The sequence below is a fragment of the Passer montanus genome, unplaced genomic scaffold, assembly GCF_014805655.1.
Source record: "Passer montanus isolate IOZ18808 unplaced genomic scaffold, ASM1480565v1 scaffold21, whole genome shotgun sequence".
NCBI lineage: Eukaryota > Metazoa > Chordata > Aves > Passeriformes > Passeridae > Passer > Passer montanus.
Genome location: NW_024366703.1, coordinates 9,684,895 through 9,704,529, shown reverse-complemented (window position 1 = coordinate 9,704,529; position 19,635 = coordinate 9,684,895). Strand labels below are relative to the sequence as shown.

At 42.3% G+C, this 19,635-nt stretch overlaps 2 protein-coding genes across 4 annotated transcripts in view; one reads left to right on the top strand and one right to left on the bottom strand.

Moving 5' to 3' along the window:
• The first annotated feature begins 532 nt into the window (after window positions 1-532).
• Window positions 533-9,725, top strand: SMNDC1 (survival motor neuron domain containing 1). 2 transcript variants are annotated; one of them, XM_039709122.1, is made up of 6 exons: window positions 533-784; window positions 978-1,097; window positions 4,425-4,567; window positions 6,156-6,317; window positions 7,081-7,234; window positions 8,010-9,725. In XM_039709122.1, exons 2-6 carry the CDS (start codon window positions 978-980, stop codon window positions 8,145-8,147), a joined length of 717 nt encoding a protein of 238 aa, XP_039565056.1. In that variant the 5' UTR covers window positions 533-784; the 3' UTR covers window positions 8,148-9,725. The 2 variants fall into 2 exon arrangements, with proteins under 2 accessions (XP_039565056.1, XP_039565055.1); XM_039709121.1 differs by having other exon boundaries at window positions 533-1,097.
• Window positions 9,726-15,152: 5,427 nt separating this feature from the next.
• MXI1 (MAX interactor 1, dimerization protein) overlaps window positions 15,153-19,635 on the bottom strand; it is a 55,290-nt gene continuing 50,807 nt past the window's right edge. For both annotated transcript variants that reach the window (XM_039709119.1, XM_039709120.1), the window contains exons 4-6: window positions 19,509-19,623; window positions 18,188-18,359; window positions 15,153-17,043 (exon numbers count right to left, since the gene is read on the bottom strand). In XM_039709119.1, the coding sequence (XP_039565053.1) occupies window positions 16,880-17,043; window positions 18,188-18,359; window positions 19,509-19,623 (451 nt within the window). In that variant the 3' untranslated portion in view covers window positions 15,153-16,879. The remainder of the gene's footprint in view (window positions 17,044-18,187; window positions 18,360-19,508; window positions 19,624-19,635) is intronic.

Genomic DNA, 19,635 nt, shown 5'->3' with positions numbered 1-19,635 from the left:
AGAAAATTTTGGGGCATCTGTTTAATTTGCCTGGCTCGCAGCCAAATTCATCACTGGCTTTCCACCAGAAATATATATTTTCTTCCTGTGACAGGCTTGAAGAAGCCACTGAGCTTTTTTCTCCTCGGTTTCCTCTCCTGTTCCAGGACAAATACTGAAACTTACTCTCTTCTAAGCTGCCTAGTAGTAAGTTTCTGTGCGTGGCTCTAATGATCGCGTAAGCAGCCAGAGGGTGTTGCTGTATTTGATATTGTCAGGAACAAAGACGTGAGTGAGCAAAGCCCCTGGGTCCAGGCAGGGTCAGGGACTCCTGGTCCCGTGCAGCAGTGAGTGCTCTGAAGCACAATCCTGCCACGTTTCCCGGAGCCGAGACTCCCAGAGCGATATTTTAAATAAGGAACTTTAAATTCCGGGCGCCGCCCCCCCCCCGGCCCTCAGCCGTCCCTCAGCCGCGGCCCCGCCCCCTCGCGGGGCGGTGGGCGGGGCGCCCCGCCACGTGACCCGCNNNNAGGCCCGGGCCCGCCCGTTCTCCCGCGCCGGGAGCCCGGCGGGGCCGGGGCCGCGGGGCACTCGGCGCTGAGGCTCGGCGTGTGGGCACCCGGAGGCACACGCCGCAGGGCGCGGGGCTTGTGGCGACCGGCGTGCGTTTTTGAGAGCCGCGGGGTTGCGGGGCTCGCCCCAGGCCCCGCTGCTCACGCCGCAGGCCGTGCGGGCGCCCCGCACCCGCACACGTGTCTGAGCCCCCGGTCTCGAGAGCAGCCCGAGCTGCGCGGAAATTAACTAAGCGGGTGTCTGTAGTCAGATTACTGAACAAAACCTCAGCATTGAAACTTAATGAGCTGTGTTTCTAACACTCTCGTAACAGCTTCTTTTTGTTGTTGTTGTCATTTCACCTCACTTGGAGCGCAGGGCGTGATTAAAAAGCAGCAAAGCCGTTGTTTTGATGTGGGGTTTGTGTGTGTGTGTGTTCCTTGTAGATGTCAGAAGACCTTGCGAAGCAGTTGGCCAGCTACAAAGCTCAGCTCCAGCAAGTCGAGGCTGCCTTATCTGGCAATGCAGACAATGAGGACTTACTGAAACTGAAGAAAGATTTACAGGTGAGAACTTGAGGGTAGGTGAAACATCAGGGTCTTTTACAAGTGTTTTAACTTTCCTAAACATTTGTCCTGCAACAAAACTGGACACTTGGTGGGCTAGTTACTTTCATTCCACATAGCTTGATAGGCTTGGTTTGGAAAAACCCAAAGTATTTTAAGTATATTTTTTTTGATTGCTAAAAAGATGTACTAATTTACACAGCGAACTCTCTTTCTTTAAACTTTGTCCAGAGAGGTGAAAGATATGCCAGTGCTGTCTTTACTATGTGCTGGGTTTTAATTTTTTTTCCCTGAAGCATTTCTCAAAGTCATTATTTTTTATTGGTTTTACCAATGCTGAAGCCTGATGGTTTAGCTTACCATGATGTTCTTACTGAGTTCTCAAATAACTTCATCCAGAACCTGCTTACTCATTAAATGCATTTACAGTGTTAAAAGCTTTGGAGTGTAGTTCTGTATTCCTTGTGCATCTGAGTCTTGTGTTTCTATATAAGAAAGGAAAAGAGTTGTGTTTTTCGTTTGTCACAAGAGCTTAGTGAGTCCCTAACAGCTAAAACCCATTTCTGGTCCTTGGGATGTGGTTTAGTGACAGGAAGGCCACCAGCCTAATTTTAAATGTACGAGTGGTCTTTTAGATTCTTGTTCCTATAAAGACACATTGGCATATAGCAAATCCCAGCAGTGCTGTTAAAATCTGCCATGAGAGTGCAAGATGCTGCTTCATTTCTGTTTAGATTGCTTTAGCCATCAGGTATAAAAATACATAAAACTCCCCAGTGCAAGGTTCAGTGACCACTGCTCTGTATGGAAATAACATGAAAGATGGGGGCTTCAAAACCAAAACACAAGTAGTGCCTCCAAACAATGATCCTTAGAATTCCTTGTAAACTGCAAAGGCTTGTGCCCACAAGGCACTTTATAGATCATCTGAATGTGCTCTGTTGTACACTGTTAAAAGCATGTGTATATTTTTATATTTTTAAAATGCACAGCAAAACCCATATGGGATGATATTTCCGATACCAACACGACCTCGGCTTTGATATGCAGAGATCATTGATGTGAAAGGACAACTTGCAAACTTTTTAATAAAAGCTTTCTGCACAGAATGGGGAAGATCTTTACACTTTCGTCCCCAAAAGGTTTGCTATCCGTATGTTCCACCTTGAAAATGACATAATGTTTTGCAGACTTGATATATGCCAACTAAGCAAACAGCTGTAAGAGTGGGTTTGATGCATCAGTGTCCCAGCTAAACAGCTTTTTGTCTGTTCAAAAAGATGGTTACTATGTTACTGGAACATCTTTTTCCTATTATAAGTGCTGATGCATTTTGTATGCTTAGATTATTAAAGATTAAATATTAGAAGAAATTGTTAGAAGTAGTTAGCTTTTTGCTTTTTGGTTCACCAAAGCATTTCTAGGACAGTATCTGTGCACCCAAGACCCAAACTTACCTTCTCTAGGATTGATGGCAGCTGTCATCTTCTGTAATTGGAGATGAGATCTGTGGGTGTTGTGCTCTGGAGTGTAGAGCTCTGTCTGGCTTTGTGAAGACCAGTTGGTCAGGAAAAATCTTGGCAAACCAAGTAGTGTTCCCTGTGGGTCACACCTCCTTATCACGGGATGTGGCACCAAGCCATGTTGTTCAACCTGTTTGGCTGTACTGAGCTGCTGTGGTAGTCCAAGTCCTGCTCAGAAATTTTCTTGGAATGATCTCTTAAAGACTTGAGAACTCATGGCTTGCAGTAAAATTAATGTCTCTATCTTGTGAGCTGAGCATTACAGTATGAAGATTTTTACCAAAAGTTTGGTTATTTTAATAGCCTTGTGTTTAAGGGGCTTTATTAAATTCAGAGGATTCTTGGTAGACCCATCTGAAACTATTCACATCCAAGTTCTAGAATAAGCCATCTCTGAGGCAAGAATTAGTCAACAGTTTGGTGTTACTGGTAGCTGCAATACCTGAAGCACTTGTTTTCAGGAGTGCCTTGTGCCTGATGGATGTACTTGACCTGCTGAGAGAGATACTTGTCTTAAGCCACGATGCCTCCTGCATTTGCAGAACACAGCTACCTGTATGTTAAGGAATAGTTTGGAATTTTGCACCTGGGAGGAAAAATTAGGCTAATGCTGTATGTTCTCAAATTAGATAACTTGATAATCAAAATCTGTTGTGGTTTAGCTGTGGTATTAGGAAAATGGTGGGCTAAGTAGTAGAAGTAATTGTGTGCTTCTGTGCTCACAGTTGCTACTGGCTGTGCTCACTGGAGTACTTGTTAACCAGCAGCTCCTCCAAAGCAACGAGCAAAACTTTTATTAGCTGTTGGAAATCCAGACATTAACATGCTGCAACAGAAACAAACTGTTGGGCCTTTGATGCTAGATGTGGAGTTTATCAGATAAAAGTGCATGCAAGTTTATGATGTATAAACTTACTTGGGAAGTGCTTATAATCCTTTAGGCTCTTAAGGGATGATGAACAGCTCCTTTACTGCATTTTCCTGAGTCTTTGTATGCCCATAGCTGAAGTAAGATGTGAAATGGGGAGGAAAGTTCAGGCTTTGAACACTGCCTGTAACCCTCCCCTGACTTAAATGTTTACTCTTTGTTAGGAGAGTGACTTGTTCTTGCTGAGGTACTCAAAGAATTGAAGATTTTTTCTTCTTTAGGGCCAGCAATGTTTCTTTGTGTTATACAGAAAGTTTACATGGCCCTTTAGGTGCTGTCTCCTTTGACTTTTAACCCTAGTGAAATCCAAGAGAGGTCTTGATTGCTTAGTCTTTACTGTAACATTTACAGGAAATTGGGAGAGGGTTTTGCAAACTCCTGCTTGCAAATGAATCATGTGTAAAGGAACTGGGAAATGTTGTTACTTTGTCATCTTGAATTAGCAAGGCCTGACCTGAAATCTCAAAGTCAGGGAACTTGGGAAAAAAACAAACACTTCTATCAAAATGACCTAAGGAAGCCAGTTCTTTAGTGTGCTTTGTAGCAAAATGAGAGGGCTTCACAGCTTGCAGGGTGCTCTGCCACCCTGAGTCTGGATGCTATGAAAAATAAGAGGCTACTTTTTGAGAATTGGAGGAGGGCATGGGCAGCTTTACAGCAGTACAGCGAGGACCATACATATTTTTATCTACAATTGCAATTAATGAGTTTAATTAAATTATTAAGAAACGAAAGTGAGTGTAATTCACACATCGGCAATGAATGTAATACAGTAACTTAAAAAAAATCAAACCAAAACAAGTAAGCTTGGGGTAAAAATATGCTTGGTAAGAGGAATTAGAAAAATTATTTTTTGTGGATTTTTGTCTTTTATAGGAAGTCATAGAGTTAACCAAAGACCTCCTTTCAACACAACCTTCGGAAACTCTTGCGAGTTCTGACAGCTCCGCATCCGCCCTGCCCAGTCACTCATGGAAGGTTGGGGACAGGTGTATGGCCATATGGAGTGAGGATGGACAGTAAGTGTAGAAAGCTTCTCTAACAGTTACATGAAATAGTGCAATCAATGGTAAGAGACTTTCATTCAGTTTGAATTGACCAGGGTGAATAAAAGCAAAAAGAAATTACGAAATAAATGTGGTATTAAGTGTTCATGGACTGTTTATTAAAGGTCAGTATTTTAGGTAGCAAAGAGATGGGGGGCCCTTTTTTTCACTAACCTTATAAAAGTAGGGTAGTAAAATCCATTTGCTTGTGTAATAAATGGTAGATGGAAAGAATTGGTCTGTTAGGACAGTCTTGCAAAGCTTTTGGGATGTGCAATTCATGATTTGTCATTGCATTCATATATGTGTGTCACCAATTACTATGAAGAAAAATTCTTGCTGTATCTCAGTTTGGGCCTCTAATAGAAAATTAATGTTCAATCTTTAATTGAAAATGCTGGGTTTGGCTATAAAATAACTGTAATGTAACTATAGAATTAATCAGCCTTTTGGGTTTGGTCTCATGTATTTATCCTGTGTAGTTCTGGGAACCCAAGCAAATCATTCTGACTCCAAAAACTTGGAAACAAACATTCAGAAACTACTTTTCGTACTGCAAATATGTAACTTGCAGCTTAAAAAAACCTGATTATGCAGGACCAATATTGCAATTGCTACCCCTTCTCTTAACAATGTAATAACCATGTAAAGATTTTGATATAGCTCTTGATGTCTCAAGTAGAAAACTAATCTAAAAGTGAACAGTTCTTCTGTTTATTAATGAGTAAAATATTTTTGTGTTAGAACTTAAAAACTGAATCTCTTAGTCTTAGGTCACCATTGAGTCATTCTTGTTTGGTCTCATCCCTTGCTTATAAGTTCAGAGCTTGGGGAAGAGTGTGTCAGTGTTCATGGAAATGCATCTTATTGGACTTTATTATTCTGCTTTTTTTAGAAAAGCAGAAATGCTGCTTCTTCTGTTGCAGCATTTCTTAAGTGAACAGTGTTTCATAAAGAGCTAGCTAGACTTTTGGGTTTTTGTGTGTTTTGAGGTCAGTTTGACCAAAGCGTTTCATACACATAAATATGAAATGGACTGATTTCTGTGAAAATTTCAAAATTGCTGTTTTAAATCAATAAGAAAACTTTTAAGCTTTAAAGTGTTGAAGAGGGAATATTTTGAAAGCTTCAGTTTTTCTTAATTCTTTGTGTTATGGAGAAAATTAAACCAAAGCTTTGCACTTCTGAGCTGACATTTTCTGAAACTCCTCAATGAGTTCTGTGATTGCAGCATTTTTTTTCCTATCCCATGACCTGCCAGAACTAAAACCAAATCAGGATAGCTGATTAGATTGGCCTCAGCATTAATCATTAGTTGTGAAAGCTGTGAGGGCATTGCTTGTTGAAGCTAAAGGTCAAATACAGCAGATGCCAGTCTTTGTACCTGTGTCCCTTTGACCTAAAGACAGTAATATCTTGGTTTGATTTGTGTATTACTCCTGAAAATGAAGGCTGGTATCTGCATATTTTTCACTTGGAGGCATTAGCTGGCTGATGTAGGTGTTGAAGGGCTGAGTATTAAAGCTTTACTCACATGCTTACAGCCATGATATCTTTACAGGTGTTACGAAGCTGAGATTGAAGAAATAGATGAGGAGAATGGAACAGCTGCAGTTACCTTTGCTGGGTATGGCAATGCTGAAGTCACACCTCTGTTCAACCTCAAGCCTGTGGAAGAGGGAAGGAAAGCAAAAGAGGACAGTGGCAACAAACCCATGTCCAAGTAAGTAATACACAGATAGAAGTCTGAATGCTGCTTTGTGGGTTGGTTTTGGGTTGGTTGTTTTCTTTTTGTCCCTATAAAAATTGGTTAATGAAATAGGTGTTTTTTGGTTTCTTTTTGTTTTAAATTTACATTTACTTAGTATCCTGCTATGTCTAACACAGGAAGGTATTTGTAAGGGCTGAAAACTTTTTTTTTACTTTGGAAAACAAAAAAGATGGTACAATTCATCAGAGTTTGTTATAGCCAGTGATCCCTTCCCTAAAAGGGAATTGTGGCATAGACTGACTCTTTCAACTTCCTTATCCTCACTGAAGTAATCTTTGTCCTTTTCCTTCCATCCCTGTCCAATAATGGGTAGCATCAGAATCTTGCAGACCTCCAAAAAAGTTTGGGCTTTTCACTCCAATGGGTTATTTGCATTTTCCAAACCTGAGATGTTTCTGAAATGTAGAAGAGCTGACAGGTCCCATTTCACCCAGAAGTGAACTGTGCCCAATCCCATGGGTTGCTGTTGGCAAATACATAAATAACTAAGGTAATGCTTATTAAGGAAAGATTAGGTTTGCATTTTTGGGTTTGGTTTTTTTTACCTCCTAGAAATGGTGAATATTTGCAAGCTTTATTTCTGTCATTTACTTCTGGAAAACTAATGTGCATGTCTGTGTTACAATCAGATTTTAGTTTGTTACAAAAAGAGGCACAAACATAAAATGTGGGGTTTGTTTTTTGTTTTTGTTTTGTTTTTTTTCCATTTCTCCAGAAAAGAGATGATAGCCCAGCAACGAGAGTATAAAAAGAAGAAAGCTTTGAAAAAAGCTCAGAGAATTAAAGAACTTGAACAGGAACGAGAGGACCAGAAAGTCAAATGGCAACAGTTTAACAACAGAGCCTATTCTAAAAACAAAAAAGGCCAGGTTTGTTTACTTTTGTCAGTATGTGAGTAGCAACAGGGCATAGACTTGTGTGCAGTAACTTGGGAGAAAGAATGAGGTGGTTTTTAAAGGGATGCACATACACAGGGATTTGGGTGTCTTTGGGATTCTGAAGTGTGCATTTTTGTATTCTGTGCACTTCAAATGCCTGGTTTTTTACTGGATTGTTTTGGAGGAGTGCTGCTCCCAAGAGGGTGAGCTTTCACTTGGCTGGGAGAACTGGGCTTGCATCAGTTGCCAGCTGGTGTTTGTTGGAGCCAAGAACCTGAGGGCCCCTCTAAACCTCCAAGTCTGGCTTCTTGCTGTGTTTATGACCCAGGAGGCACAGTGCTGAGGACGTGCCCTGGAACAGCAAGTGTAGGGCAGAAAAGGCAGCAAGGACATGAAGTCTTATTCCATTTCTGTCATGGCTTGACCAAGAGCTGCCAGACACAGTGGTAAAACTTCAGTCTTCCTTTTGAGCAATTATTAGAGATGCCCTTATGAGAGGTGGTTTATTCCTTCTTGGCCTGACCTGAGATCCTCAGTACCACAATCACATCCAGTACTGAGGTGCCAGAAGTTCCCAGCCCCATGCTGGGAATGTTGCTTCACTCAGTGACAACACATCTGAGCTGGCTGTTAGCAAGTGTCCCCATCTGTAGGGCAAAAGTTGAGACTGTTCAAGCACTTCAGATCGTAATGATTGCTTGGGGGGTTTTTTTGTAAAATCCAGCGAGTAATTACTCAGAAATGGTGTTTTCTGTTTTATTTGCAGGTGAAAAGGAGTATTTTTGCTTCCCCTGAGAGTGTAACTGGCAAGGTTGGCGTTGGAACATGTGGAATTGCAGACAAACCTATGACACAGTATCAAGATACCTCTAAATATAATGTCAGGCATCTGATGCCTCAGTAACAGGTGGAAAAGGTGGAACTTCATCTCTGCAGGGCTTTACACTTACCTTTTTATCATTATATTTTTCTAAAAGTAAATTATTTGTTGGCACATAGTGAGTAGTCCATTTTGTCACCATCACTTTGGCTTCAGCTCATTTGAGCCTTAAATCTCCAGCTATTGATTTGAGCCCTCCCAACCATTAAACTTTTTGTAGCAGGTAAACATTCATGAACTGCTGTTGCCTGTTACTTTCTAAGCAGTGTTTGTCTGCAGCTTTGAATCTTTCATTCATACCAGTAGTGAAGGTTTTTTCTTCTTCCCTTCAGAAAAAGTGGTGGTATAAAAATGGCACCTTAAGAGCCTCCCTGGTTTCTGTAGTCACGGTGCTGTCTGTGACATGCTCAGCATTACAGAGCTGCTGCAGCTCTGGGAGAGAGCTGACATGTCACATGGAGTTGCTAAGAAAGTTTAAATAACTCCCTTACAAATCCACTGTGGATCAGTTTGTACAGCTGTAAATGAGGGCAGAACAGGGCTGATAGGATCTTTATTACTAATGATCACTTACATTCTAGAAACAATAAATTTGACTTAATTCCAGTCCAAATTTCTTGCACTTGAATTTCAGCAGAGGAGATGCTGTTTCTTGTTGGCTGTTTTTCTTTCTTTGTTTGTTTTATAAACACTCATCAAATTATAATAGGAAGTTAACGAAATGTAACCAGAAAACCATAGGACAAGGAACTTTACTTAGGAGTCCCCATCCATCCCCAGGGATCAGAGCTGGTGCTGTGGAAAGGAGCTGTCCTGTCCTGCCTTGTAGATCTTGCAGGTGTGTTGGTGCACTCACAGACCTGTTGGTACAGTCACAGCAGTGACAGCCTGTGCCTGGGCCCCCACCCAGACTAGAGAACCACAGCACAGCAGATGTGAATGCCTAGGTCCCACTTAGTTAGTTGTGAGTAAAAAGGTTAGCTGGGAGTTTCTGTCCTGACATAACTGACTGGCCCTAGTGTCCATTGTACCTTCAGCTGTATTACAGTGCTGCTGAGCCCCTTCAGTTTTCTTCAGGAATCCACGTGTAAAAGCTCTTGCTTTTTTGTACTCTCTCTGTGATTTGCTTTCCTCTGTTCCTTGTCTCGCACTTACGGTAGTGAAGCCACCTCTGAACCCGTAATGTGTTTAAAGAAGTTAATGGGTAGCCCTGTATACAATGTAGATATTATTTTTGTAAAATCTAGGGCTGAGTTAATGGACAAGAGTACATCAGCTGTTTCCCCCATTAAATAAAATGTGTGTCTTGTCCATTAACCCTGACCATTATTTCCCTGTATATTATGTTAATGTAGCTCATTTTGTAATTTGTTAACTAGATCAGGTCACGTCAGCAATTGTTGATGCACTGATTGGTGGAAATGTCCATCAGTTACCTGAGTCACAACTCAAGCTAAACTCTACAAGCAGTAGTTTAGAATCCATACATAGAAAAAGGTTCTCCCTGTAATGGGAGAAGGTGATTTTTATGAATACAAAGTGTGTTAATTTCAGTTTTGTATGTTTAACTTTTATTAAATAAAGTGTTTAAAATCTGCTGGATATATTTGGTGAAGTGGAATTATTCATGGGGGGAGGACAATGGTAAATCATCAGGACAGGAGTGAGTACAGCAGAATCTGCTGGACAGTATGTAATACTCAGAAGTGGTTCTGAGTATTACATTACATAAGAGAATATCTCTCTTAATTCCTTATCTTCACTGGTAGCAGGGGCAGGGGGGTTTAAATTTTCTTTTGCATAGAAAACATCTCAGGAGTGAAATAATCTGCTTTTTAGAAAGGGAGTTTGTACTGCAGCCTGCAGCTACAAACATGTCCCAGCAGAGACATTAACTAGGTGACAGTCGTGCCACACTGACAGCTCAGTGCTGAGGAAGGTCACCTGTTGTCTTTCACAGGTGGCTGTGATACAGTGTCCCTTTCACTTAACCAAGAGGAGCATCCTGAAGTCAGAACTGACACATGCTAAAGCAGGCAGAACTGGAGTTTTCAGGAAGCCTACTCTGAATGCCACCTGTTCTTTTAACAGAAAATAGTCTTTGGAAAAGAAGGCTCAATCCAATTATCTTTAATGTAATAAATACAATGAATAGACCATCCCAGGGCTATTTATTTGTTCACTAACTTGCTCTCCAGAGCAAGTCATCAGAACACAATGGCTGGTGTGAGCCTCCCCTGCAAGGGACAGTCCAGCCCAAGTTGTTTTCACTGGATCTTTCAAAAAATTCAGCAAAACTTGTACCTTTCCACTGAGTATTTCACTGTCACCTCTTGTAATGGGGTTACCTCCTGAACTTTGCTGCAACTCTTCTGTTGGGCACTGCAAAGAAGTGCTAAAAGAAAGTTTTAATTGGCTTTTTCCTGAAACACCTTACCTGGGTAAGTGAAGCAATGAGACCACCGTGTCTGGGGTGGTCTGATCTATGAAGAGGAAACTTGAGAACAACTTATATGAACAAGAAAGCTGCCCCACCAAAACTGCTGTGTTGGCCACACAGCCATTCCCTATAGCACATCAAGTTTTTTTATGCTCTTGCCTCATCTGCAGCATGGGCCAGTTCATTGTAATCTGGCTTTGGAACACAGCCTTAGTAAAGTGGCTTGAGAAATTCATGTAATAAAAATAAATCTTGCATGAAGCAATCTTGGTAATTGCCAAAACACAAGGTTCCTTACATTACAAATTCTGAGTTGACCTGAAATGTGGCTGATGGTGTTTTAGTTGGTTGGGGTTTTTTTACAGTTTATTTTCCAGTTTTATTAAGCTGGTCTAGACAGCAAGAAGCCTGGGAACTCATGTCTGCATTGGGCCTTTGCACAAAAATTACCTACCCCAGTGCCAGCAAATCCTGCTACAGGCAGAGAGTGCTAAAAACACTGAAATTACAGGGAAAGTTACTGTAAAAGTAGAGTTCAAACACCCCAGGCTATAGAGATGGAAGAGATATTTGTCAGAGAATAGAGATTCGTGTCTGTCAGATAAGGGTACTGTGCAAAATGACCAGTATGGGCTGCATGTTTCCTCTTCCACCATTTCCTATAGGGCCTTACTTTCATCTAGCACAGCCTCAGTCCTGTGCAAACTGAAACCCATTGTGGAAATTAAACCAGTATAAACCTGACTCAGATCTAGGATTGCCCCAGTCACTTTAAGTATCTAGAAGTCTCAACAGTAGCAAATTGAAATTCTCATGGTCATGGCAATCCATTTCTCTTTCGCCTTCCCAAAGCCAGTGAGAGCTGTGGCATTTATGCAGCTGTTCAGTCTCACAGGTTTGTAATACAAAAAGGGACTTTACCTGAGAGGACTGCACTTCAAGAGTGGAGATGTTTAGAAGGCAAAATCTATAGCAAACTTCTGTGCTTCCCTTTGAGGTTCTGCTCACCTGCATTGCTTCCTTCTGTAAAGCAATTCCCTTTTTACACTGAACTCACCTCACACCGACTCCTTGATCTGTACAGAAGTGAAAAGCCTTCCCACAGTGGGTGCTGACTGAAAAAGTCTTGCTCTCACCTAGACTGTTACTTCCCAGAGACATTATCCATGAGGAAAGTAAGTGATGCTGTATTTTACACCTTACCTGTCTGATGGACCTGCTGAAACTGGGATTTCCTGGGGTGATGGGTACTATTTTGTACAGTTATCCACCACTCTGGGATAGGAAAGAGCTTTTGTATTTCCCCATCAAGCCTTCCAGGAGGAGATCCAAACCAATTAATTGTTTTGAGACATGTTTTTGAAAGGGGATTAAATAGAAAGAATTTCCTAACCTTAGCTGAATGGAGCATTAGCAAGAACACTGGTAGCCCAAGTCATGGCCTAGGCCTCTGTACATTTTAACTAGAAACCACAATATTAAAACCACCATTAAATACTTTAAATTCCTTCATGGCTTATTCTGCTTTGCTGCAACATCAAAAATAATCCTTGCTGAAGCTGTATCCTTGTTGTATTAAAATAAAGCTTCATCACATGTCTGCAGTACAGAAGTCTGCAAGCCAAGATGTTGGATGACTTCTAAAAGCCAAACTACCCAGCACACCCCACCACTTTCTCCAGGCCTCACTGGGGTACTACAAACCAAGGGACTGATTTTTTCCAGTCTGATAAAAATAAACTGCTACCCACAGCTTTTACAGCATGGCTAATGTTGAAGATCTTTCCCAAAATAAATTACATTTCACACCTTTGACCTTCATCAGCCAGGCCAGCAGCACCATGTGACTCAACTGTTCAGCTCTGCACGACCCACACCTTGAAGGACACATCCACCCTTCTCAGAGGCTGCTCAGCAATCCCCCATCCTTGACACTCTTGAAGGGATCTCAACACATGCATGTTGTGAGACAACTCTACAAACAGAACCCCTCCATAAAAGGTATTTAGTACCACAGGCACAACACCAGCACCCACAGACTCCCTGTTCCTGCTTCTGCCCAACAACCACAGGGATCAGCCCTCTTTGCAGGAGGAAATGAGCAGAGAAGCAGAGCCAGTGCTGGTGTATTATTCCCAGTTAAACACCTGCCTTTCAGTGAAAGGAAAACTTTGTGCAGACACCACTCTCCTCTATTCATCCTCCCAATGTCACTCAGATGTGTTGGCACATTTCAAGAAGATGTGACAGCACATCAGTGATTTCTAGGTATTTTGTGTGGACTGGGGAACAGAGGGGCAGAAGGACACACTCCTCTTCCCCGAGGGTCCCACAGGACAATTCAGAGATTGCATTGCTGATGCAGAGGAGTTTCAGTCACTATCAAGTCACGGAATTTCTCACTCACTGGACAATGTATCCATGGGAGAAAGCTCCAGGGAAAAAAAAAAAAATAGGACTTTATTCTGCTTTTGTATAGCTTTTCATTGTTATCACCTCTCTAACCACAGAACAAAGTCCTGGTTTTTACCATTCTCTTCCAGGAAGTGACCTTGATTTCTCTCTCCAATGATGCATGTTTGGTGTCAGAAAAAATGCCACAAGAAAAGCTCACGATCCTGGGTGGGGAGGAAAGAGAACAACTATCTCCAGTCAGGACACCCAATGGATCCCATTTCCCCTGAAAGCCAAATGTTTCACCCATTCCAACAGGGCAACACAACAGGGAACAGTGAGTACAAGAGAACAAAGCAGCAAAGCAGGAGGCCAGAGCTCACAAACAGATGGTAGCAAACAAGCAAACAAGCAAACAAAAGGAAAACACAATCACCAAGCACAGAAAATGATAAGTCTGTCTAGTTAACCCCCTTTCTATTGACCTACAGATTTCTTGAGACAGACAGATGTGAGACCACCTTCGTCACTGACATGCTGCTAATGGAACGGACATTAAAATGACCTTCAAGTGACAACTCGCCACAGGATAACCGTGACAAATGCAGCCAGATAGTCATCTCCACCTTGTCTGCAGACACGAGATGACATTCCATAATACACTTGTGTCAAAAGAAGGAAAATGCTGGATGGTCTTTTTAATGGGTTTGTCTGTAGCAAAGAGACCCACTGGGGATCTAATTTACAGAGGGAGGACTTGACAGAACGAGCTTTTGAGGGAGCTGTACGTGCGTGTGCATGTCTGCCTGCTGCCTGGGAAGGCTGCCTCAGGAAAGTGCATCCAAGTCTGCTTTTACAGGAAAAGTCACCATATTCTTGTAAAATTATAGCAACTTCTCTAAAAATTGGTCATCTTGAACTGCAAGAGACCATAACAGCGAAGGGAGATTTGAGGAGGATGGCAGCTGAGTGAGGTGAGAAAAGGCAGAGTCCACAAAGCAGAAATAAAGCAGGGCAGGACAACTTTGAAAGGCCAGAGAAATGTTTCCATCACATAAGAAATTATCAAAACTCTAGCTGAAATCTGCGAGGATCTGCTACAAAGAACCCACCAGCACCAGAGCAACCAATCACAGGTATTTGGAGTCATTAGAAAGGTTTTTAGTTTTGTTTTCTTCCTCGACCTCCCCCTGGCTGGACCACTGCAGCTGGCTGAGCAGTCAGGCAGGTGGCTGGTGATGGAAGTTCATCTCCTGTGACATTTTCCCCATTTACTTGCACTTGAAATCAGGACCCTTTTGAGACCACAACACTAGAAAAGGTAGGAAATACCAAACTGCCCCAGAGCATTACAAACAAACATTTCAATGCATTTATTCCAACCATAGACAAGTCACTGTTTTATACCAACTAGGAGAGCACGGCCATTCTCCATCCCTTGAACTTCAGTGCTTCTCAGCTGTTGAATTGTTTTCCAAAATGGGCATTTAACACAAACAGGAATAACAGGAAAGAGGAGGTGCTGTGACAGCTACGGAAAAGGGCTCATAAATAAATAAATCCAACTGGTATCCACCTGCTCAGCACCAGCACTGCCAGTTGTCAACACTTCCAAGGAGAATAATAATGAATAAATAAGACCTTGCTAGAGCTGAAGTTTCCTACCTTTCACCACTCTACAGACTGTTTCAAGCCTTGTGTCATCTAGAGATCATATAGACCCCAATGTAAGTTCAAGCAGCATTTCTTCTATCAAAGCCCTTGGCTCCATTTGTAACCTAGAGCTTAATTCACTCTGTGGCAGACTCCTGCTCCTGCCAGGTAACCTCCCAGAAAGAACACATGGACTGAGACAGTGGATTACATGCACACAAGTGAAAACACGTTTAACAACTGCAACCAGATGCAAACTTAGTAAGCAAATTAATTAAAAAAAACCCCCAGACTGGAGAGAAATCGTTCATTACAGCCATGGAAAGATTATTTCTCTACTCAAGCATGTGTGTTGTGCCTCTTACAGGGAATGACACATTTTGGAGAGTGGAGGAAACATCAGAGTATTTAAACACAGGCAACTTATCACAGTGCAAAAGTCTACATGAGACTCGCTCAGGATGTGACCGCAGGACCGAAGGGCACAGGAAGAACAGCAGCTGGCTGAAGTGACAGGAATGACCAAGATGGAAGAACACAACTCATTTCAGATACAGAAATGTTTAATGGCGTTAAAGTGCTACTTTAATGGGGACCATATGCTAACATTTAAACACAATTCCACTGCACTGCTAAATATGGTTGTCTTTATTTTTTTACTTTATTTTACCTCTTTTTACCCAACCCTATCTAAAACAATAAAATAAAATCTAAAGGACTGAAATTAACAACCCATTCAAATCAGCAATAAGTTATGAATTTTATAAAGCATTTTTTCCTCTTTTTTTCTTAGTAATGAAGGGTAATTAAATTACTTAAGGATATACAAAGTTTCAAACAATGCCATAGGTGAAGACTCTATTAAGGTTTTTAAAACTTGGAAAACAAAATAATCCTGGCCATTAAAAAGACAAAAATAAAAAAGCAAAGCCCTCAAAGTGCAGGTTAGAATGCTTGTCTTGGAGAAAATTAGAAAACATTCGCTATAACAGCTCTTAACAGCACCTGCACAGATAAGATGGCAAGGCCCTTGGGAACAGGACGTGCAGTCAAAACGTTACATTAACATGAGAGACGTGCTGAGCTTAACTAGGTTAACTACTGGACTGGAACTTCAAAAGTCAGCAAAGGGAATGATTCTAAAAAGAAAACTGAAGAAACCCCCACCAAACCTGGCCTCTTCCAGCTTAGCACAGCCTTCATCCATTGTGTGCATGGCAAAAAAAGGATCTTTGCATTTCATTGGGTCAAGTGCTTCATCAAAACAGAGATCTTTTCATGGCATAAATTCATATAAAAGACATCTAAGGTTTCATATGGACAAGCTCTAAAAAGATGCATCAGACTTGGGGTGTTTTCCCTCCCAACACATTTACAAATGTTTATCAAAAAATCACTTCAAATAAAAAGGTCATAGTGGCTCAGTATCTGGGCATGACTGTCTGGTGTGTCACCTCTCGAGTGCTGGTTTCGTTCTGCCCTCAGCTGGCCGTGTGCCTGCGAGGGGCACACATCTACCGGGGACCTGCTGGCGCTGGCACAGCCCCAGGCCTGACAGCCCACCCTGTGCTGGTAGATTACAGGTGGGTACCTCTTGCTTTAGCCACGCTTCAGAGGTACTCACTGTTTAAATGATGTCCAACAGAAAGCTGAGTTGAATGGTGTTCTCCCCTGAACATTGCTGCCCCTCTCCCTCTGGGCACAGAATGAGACCTCCATCATTATCGGCACTGTTATTCCTGGCTACATAAGCCTTCTTAGATTTCCTAGTACATTATGACAGCATTAGATTGTGGTAAACTGTAGGATACAGTCCTTTCAGGACCACAAAAGCTCTTCAGAAGGGCCTAAATTAAGTTGTTCAATCTGAATGCAGTGTAAGAAATTTTGACATTTTTCAGATCTCATGACAGAAAGAGAGGGATGAGTTTCTAGTATCCTCTTTCAAACAATTTCAAATAAATTCAAAACAAAGTGTTTCATCACTAAGGTCTAGATCCAGGTCCCACAGAAACAAACGGATTTCATTGACTGCAAAGGGACTAGTATTTGGCCTAACTTTTTGCCAGCAGAAATTGGGATTGGTAACATGACCAAATGAACAAATATGGGTTTCTGGGGAGGCATCCTTTACCCAAAAAGCTTTATATACAGGTCTCTCCAGGCCTAGCTGTCAATATGTCAATTCTGAAAGAGGATACTGGCATCTAGGACCCAGTTTGATCATCCCAGTGAAATAATTCACCCTGCACTGTTGTCTCACTTGTTTCTAGGAAGCAAACGAGAGCTTGACACTGGCGCTGGAGTAACCCTCATCACTCCCAATACTCTGCAAGCTGCTGTGATCATCAATGTCACTGATGCTGGTTGTGCTGATATTGTCCACTTCTCCATGGGAGAACTCTGTGCTTTCAACGTCCACTTCAATCTCTTCTGGAAAGGGAAATGAGAGAAATGCACACAGGTTAGCACTACACACCCAACTGCCCGCTTCGTGCCAGTGAGCTCCTGGGGCTCCCCTAACACAGGGAATGAAGCGGCCATCTGGCAGGTTCCCCCTGGGATAGGATGGGCTAGAGTCATGTTTTATAAGAAGACTAATACCAGCTTGGAGTTTTTGTAGGGATTTAGCAAAGGGGTTTCACTCCTCCACATGCCAACCACACTGTCAGCATGGTTGAGCCACTCCACACCCCGAGCTTGTCCCACTACCTCTTTTTTTGGATCTCTAATACCCCAGTGTTAGAAAAAAAGAAGAAAGAGATAAAATTGAGTGCAAGAAAGAAAATGGAGCATGAAGTTAACCCTAAACATGCTAGCTGCTTGACACTATATTGCCAAAGCCAGGACCACACACAATTACCGTGGATTATCATGGGGATCTGGGTTACTCTCACACATGCTCAGTGGATTTTGGAACAGACATCTTGTTTTTAAGAAATACTTAAAAAGCAAAGATCTAATTACCCAGGTATCTTTGTTCCCATATTGTTCCGGAATTTTCTAAAGGATTTTGTTTTAAACTACAGACTCACACTCAAACTATCTATCATCTTCTGTAAATATCAAACCATCTATTGTGCCTAATGGTCTGTCCACTGCAGGGATATTTTTAAAAAGGAAGTTATCTTAATTCAGTTAGCCATTCAGATGTATCTAGCCAGTTTTGACTGAAAAGGTGAACTCAGTGGGAAGTTTGGTAGGGGGGTTGGGGGGTAGGTGTGTGAAACATTGGTTCCAGTCTTATTAACATTATTAATCTTCTTACATTTTCCTCTTTGTGCTGCCAAGAGATTCAGCAGACCAAAAATCACAATGAGCATCTCAACTTTACCATCTTTCAATGCCATGGAAATCAGATCAAGTTGACAGCAAGAACAATTCTTCCAGACTTAGAACTCATGCAAAATACTAAACTCTCCATATGTATGTGTGTGTATGTGCCTGTGTGTGAGCAGAATCAGCAACCTAAACACGAAAGGCCATGAGAAGGGGAAGCTGAGAGATAAGAAATGGATGAATCTCATTCTTCCACTTCAGAGTCCTGGCAGTTCTCTGCTGGTTCAGCAACACCCACCTCGCTCCGAGTCCGAGTGATCCGAGGAAATGGTAGATCCAATGCTGTCCATTCGTATTCGCTCTATCTCCTGAGGACCCTGTAGTTGTTCCAGTCTTCTCTTTAGGAATCTTTGTTCTCGTTCCAGGTTCTCAAGCTGGTGTTGGCTTCTCCTTTCAGCCTCTTCAAGTTTCTGACATGACCAAATATAACTCAGTAATTGTTTTTGTCCTTTTTTCCTTCCCTCCCACCTCCACTGCCCTGCCACCTGCCTTGCTAGACCTTCCCAGTCCCAGAAGGATTCAAGCTACAAGTGCCCTGAACCAAGCTGCCTCGCAGTCTCCAAGCACAATGCCTTCTCCCCACATCTTTCCAGCTCTCAGGTCCTGATAAATCATACCCATTAGCACAAAGAGTCTCTGAGGACTGAGCCTCTCCAGGGGGCACGCTGTGAACTGCAGCAGTGTGGGTCATTGCAGCCGGGATCGGACACCTGCACTACCGCCTCTGCCCACGGCGGGGCCTCGCACCCCCAGACCAACCACTCCAGCGTTTGTTACCAGCTGCTCCAACGTAAAAACGTGGCCCGGGAGTTCTGTGTTCCTTACTGCTTGGTTTAGAAGGATTTCTCAGAAACAGTTTTCTATTCAGTGAGTGATTTACATAACCTACTACAGATTTCTTTGATCACAGCTGGGAAATCTACCAGGGTACTGTTCTTTGTTTCCTACGACAAGCACATTGCATAAGGAGGAGTCATTTCAGGCTAACTCTGTCCCTTTGGCAGCACTTTTCCTCCCTCATCACCCATCTTCCCTCTCTATATCCTGACCTGCAACAAAGTATTTCAGCCTCTCCCAGATACTGACAATGCTGCATTTTCTTTTCACTTTGCCAAAAGTGGAGCTGGAAGAGCTAGGCTAGCTGGAAGGTTCACACATGGAACTCCAGCAAGCCAAACCTGTCTCACACTCTTGTGGTTTGTGCTAATGCTTTGGCAGTGGAAACTCAGTAGCACACCAGAAAAAAAAGCTGCATTTCCCATCAAAATGCAGTCACTCAGCACTAGGTATGTTTTTCTTTAAAGAGATACAGCTGTCAACAAACGATCACAATACAGAACAAGATCCTTGCTCTTCAAATCCATCATTTTTGTAGTTAAGGAGTTCATTAGACTCTTCCAACAATGTGGCCTGTGGCAATGATAAATGGCTAAGCAAGGGGGCAAAGCTTGCTTGCTCTTTTTATTTATTTATTTTTTAACAGTGTCACGTTTCCTTCAACAGAGTCAGCTCTAGGCAGAGAGCCCACACTGAAAGCAGCAGGGAAAGGCAGCTCTTACCTTGATATGTGCTTTGGCTTTGTTGAGCAGCCCAAGCGTGGTGTGCCGGGTGCAGTCTGGTCCGAGCGGTATCAGAACTTTTAAGCGTTCTAGACACAGGCGGAGGTGGGCTCGGCTGCAAGGGGAG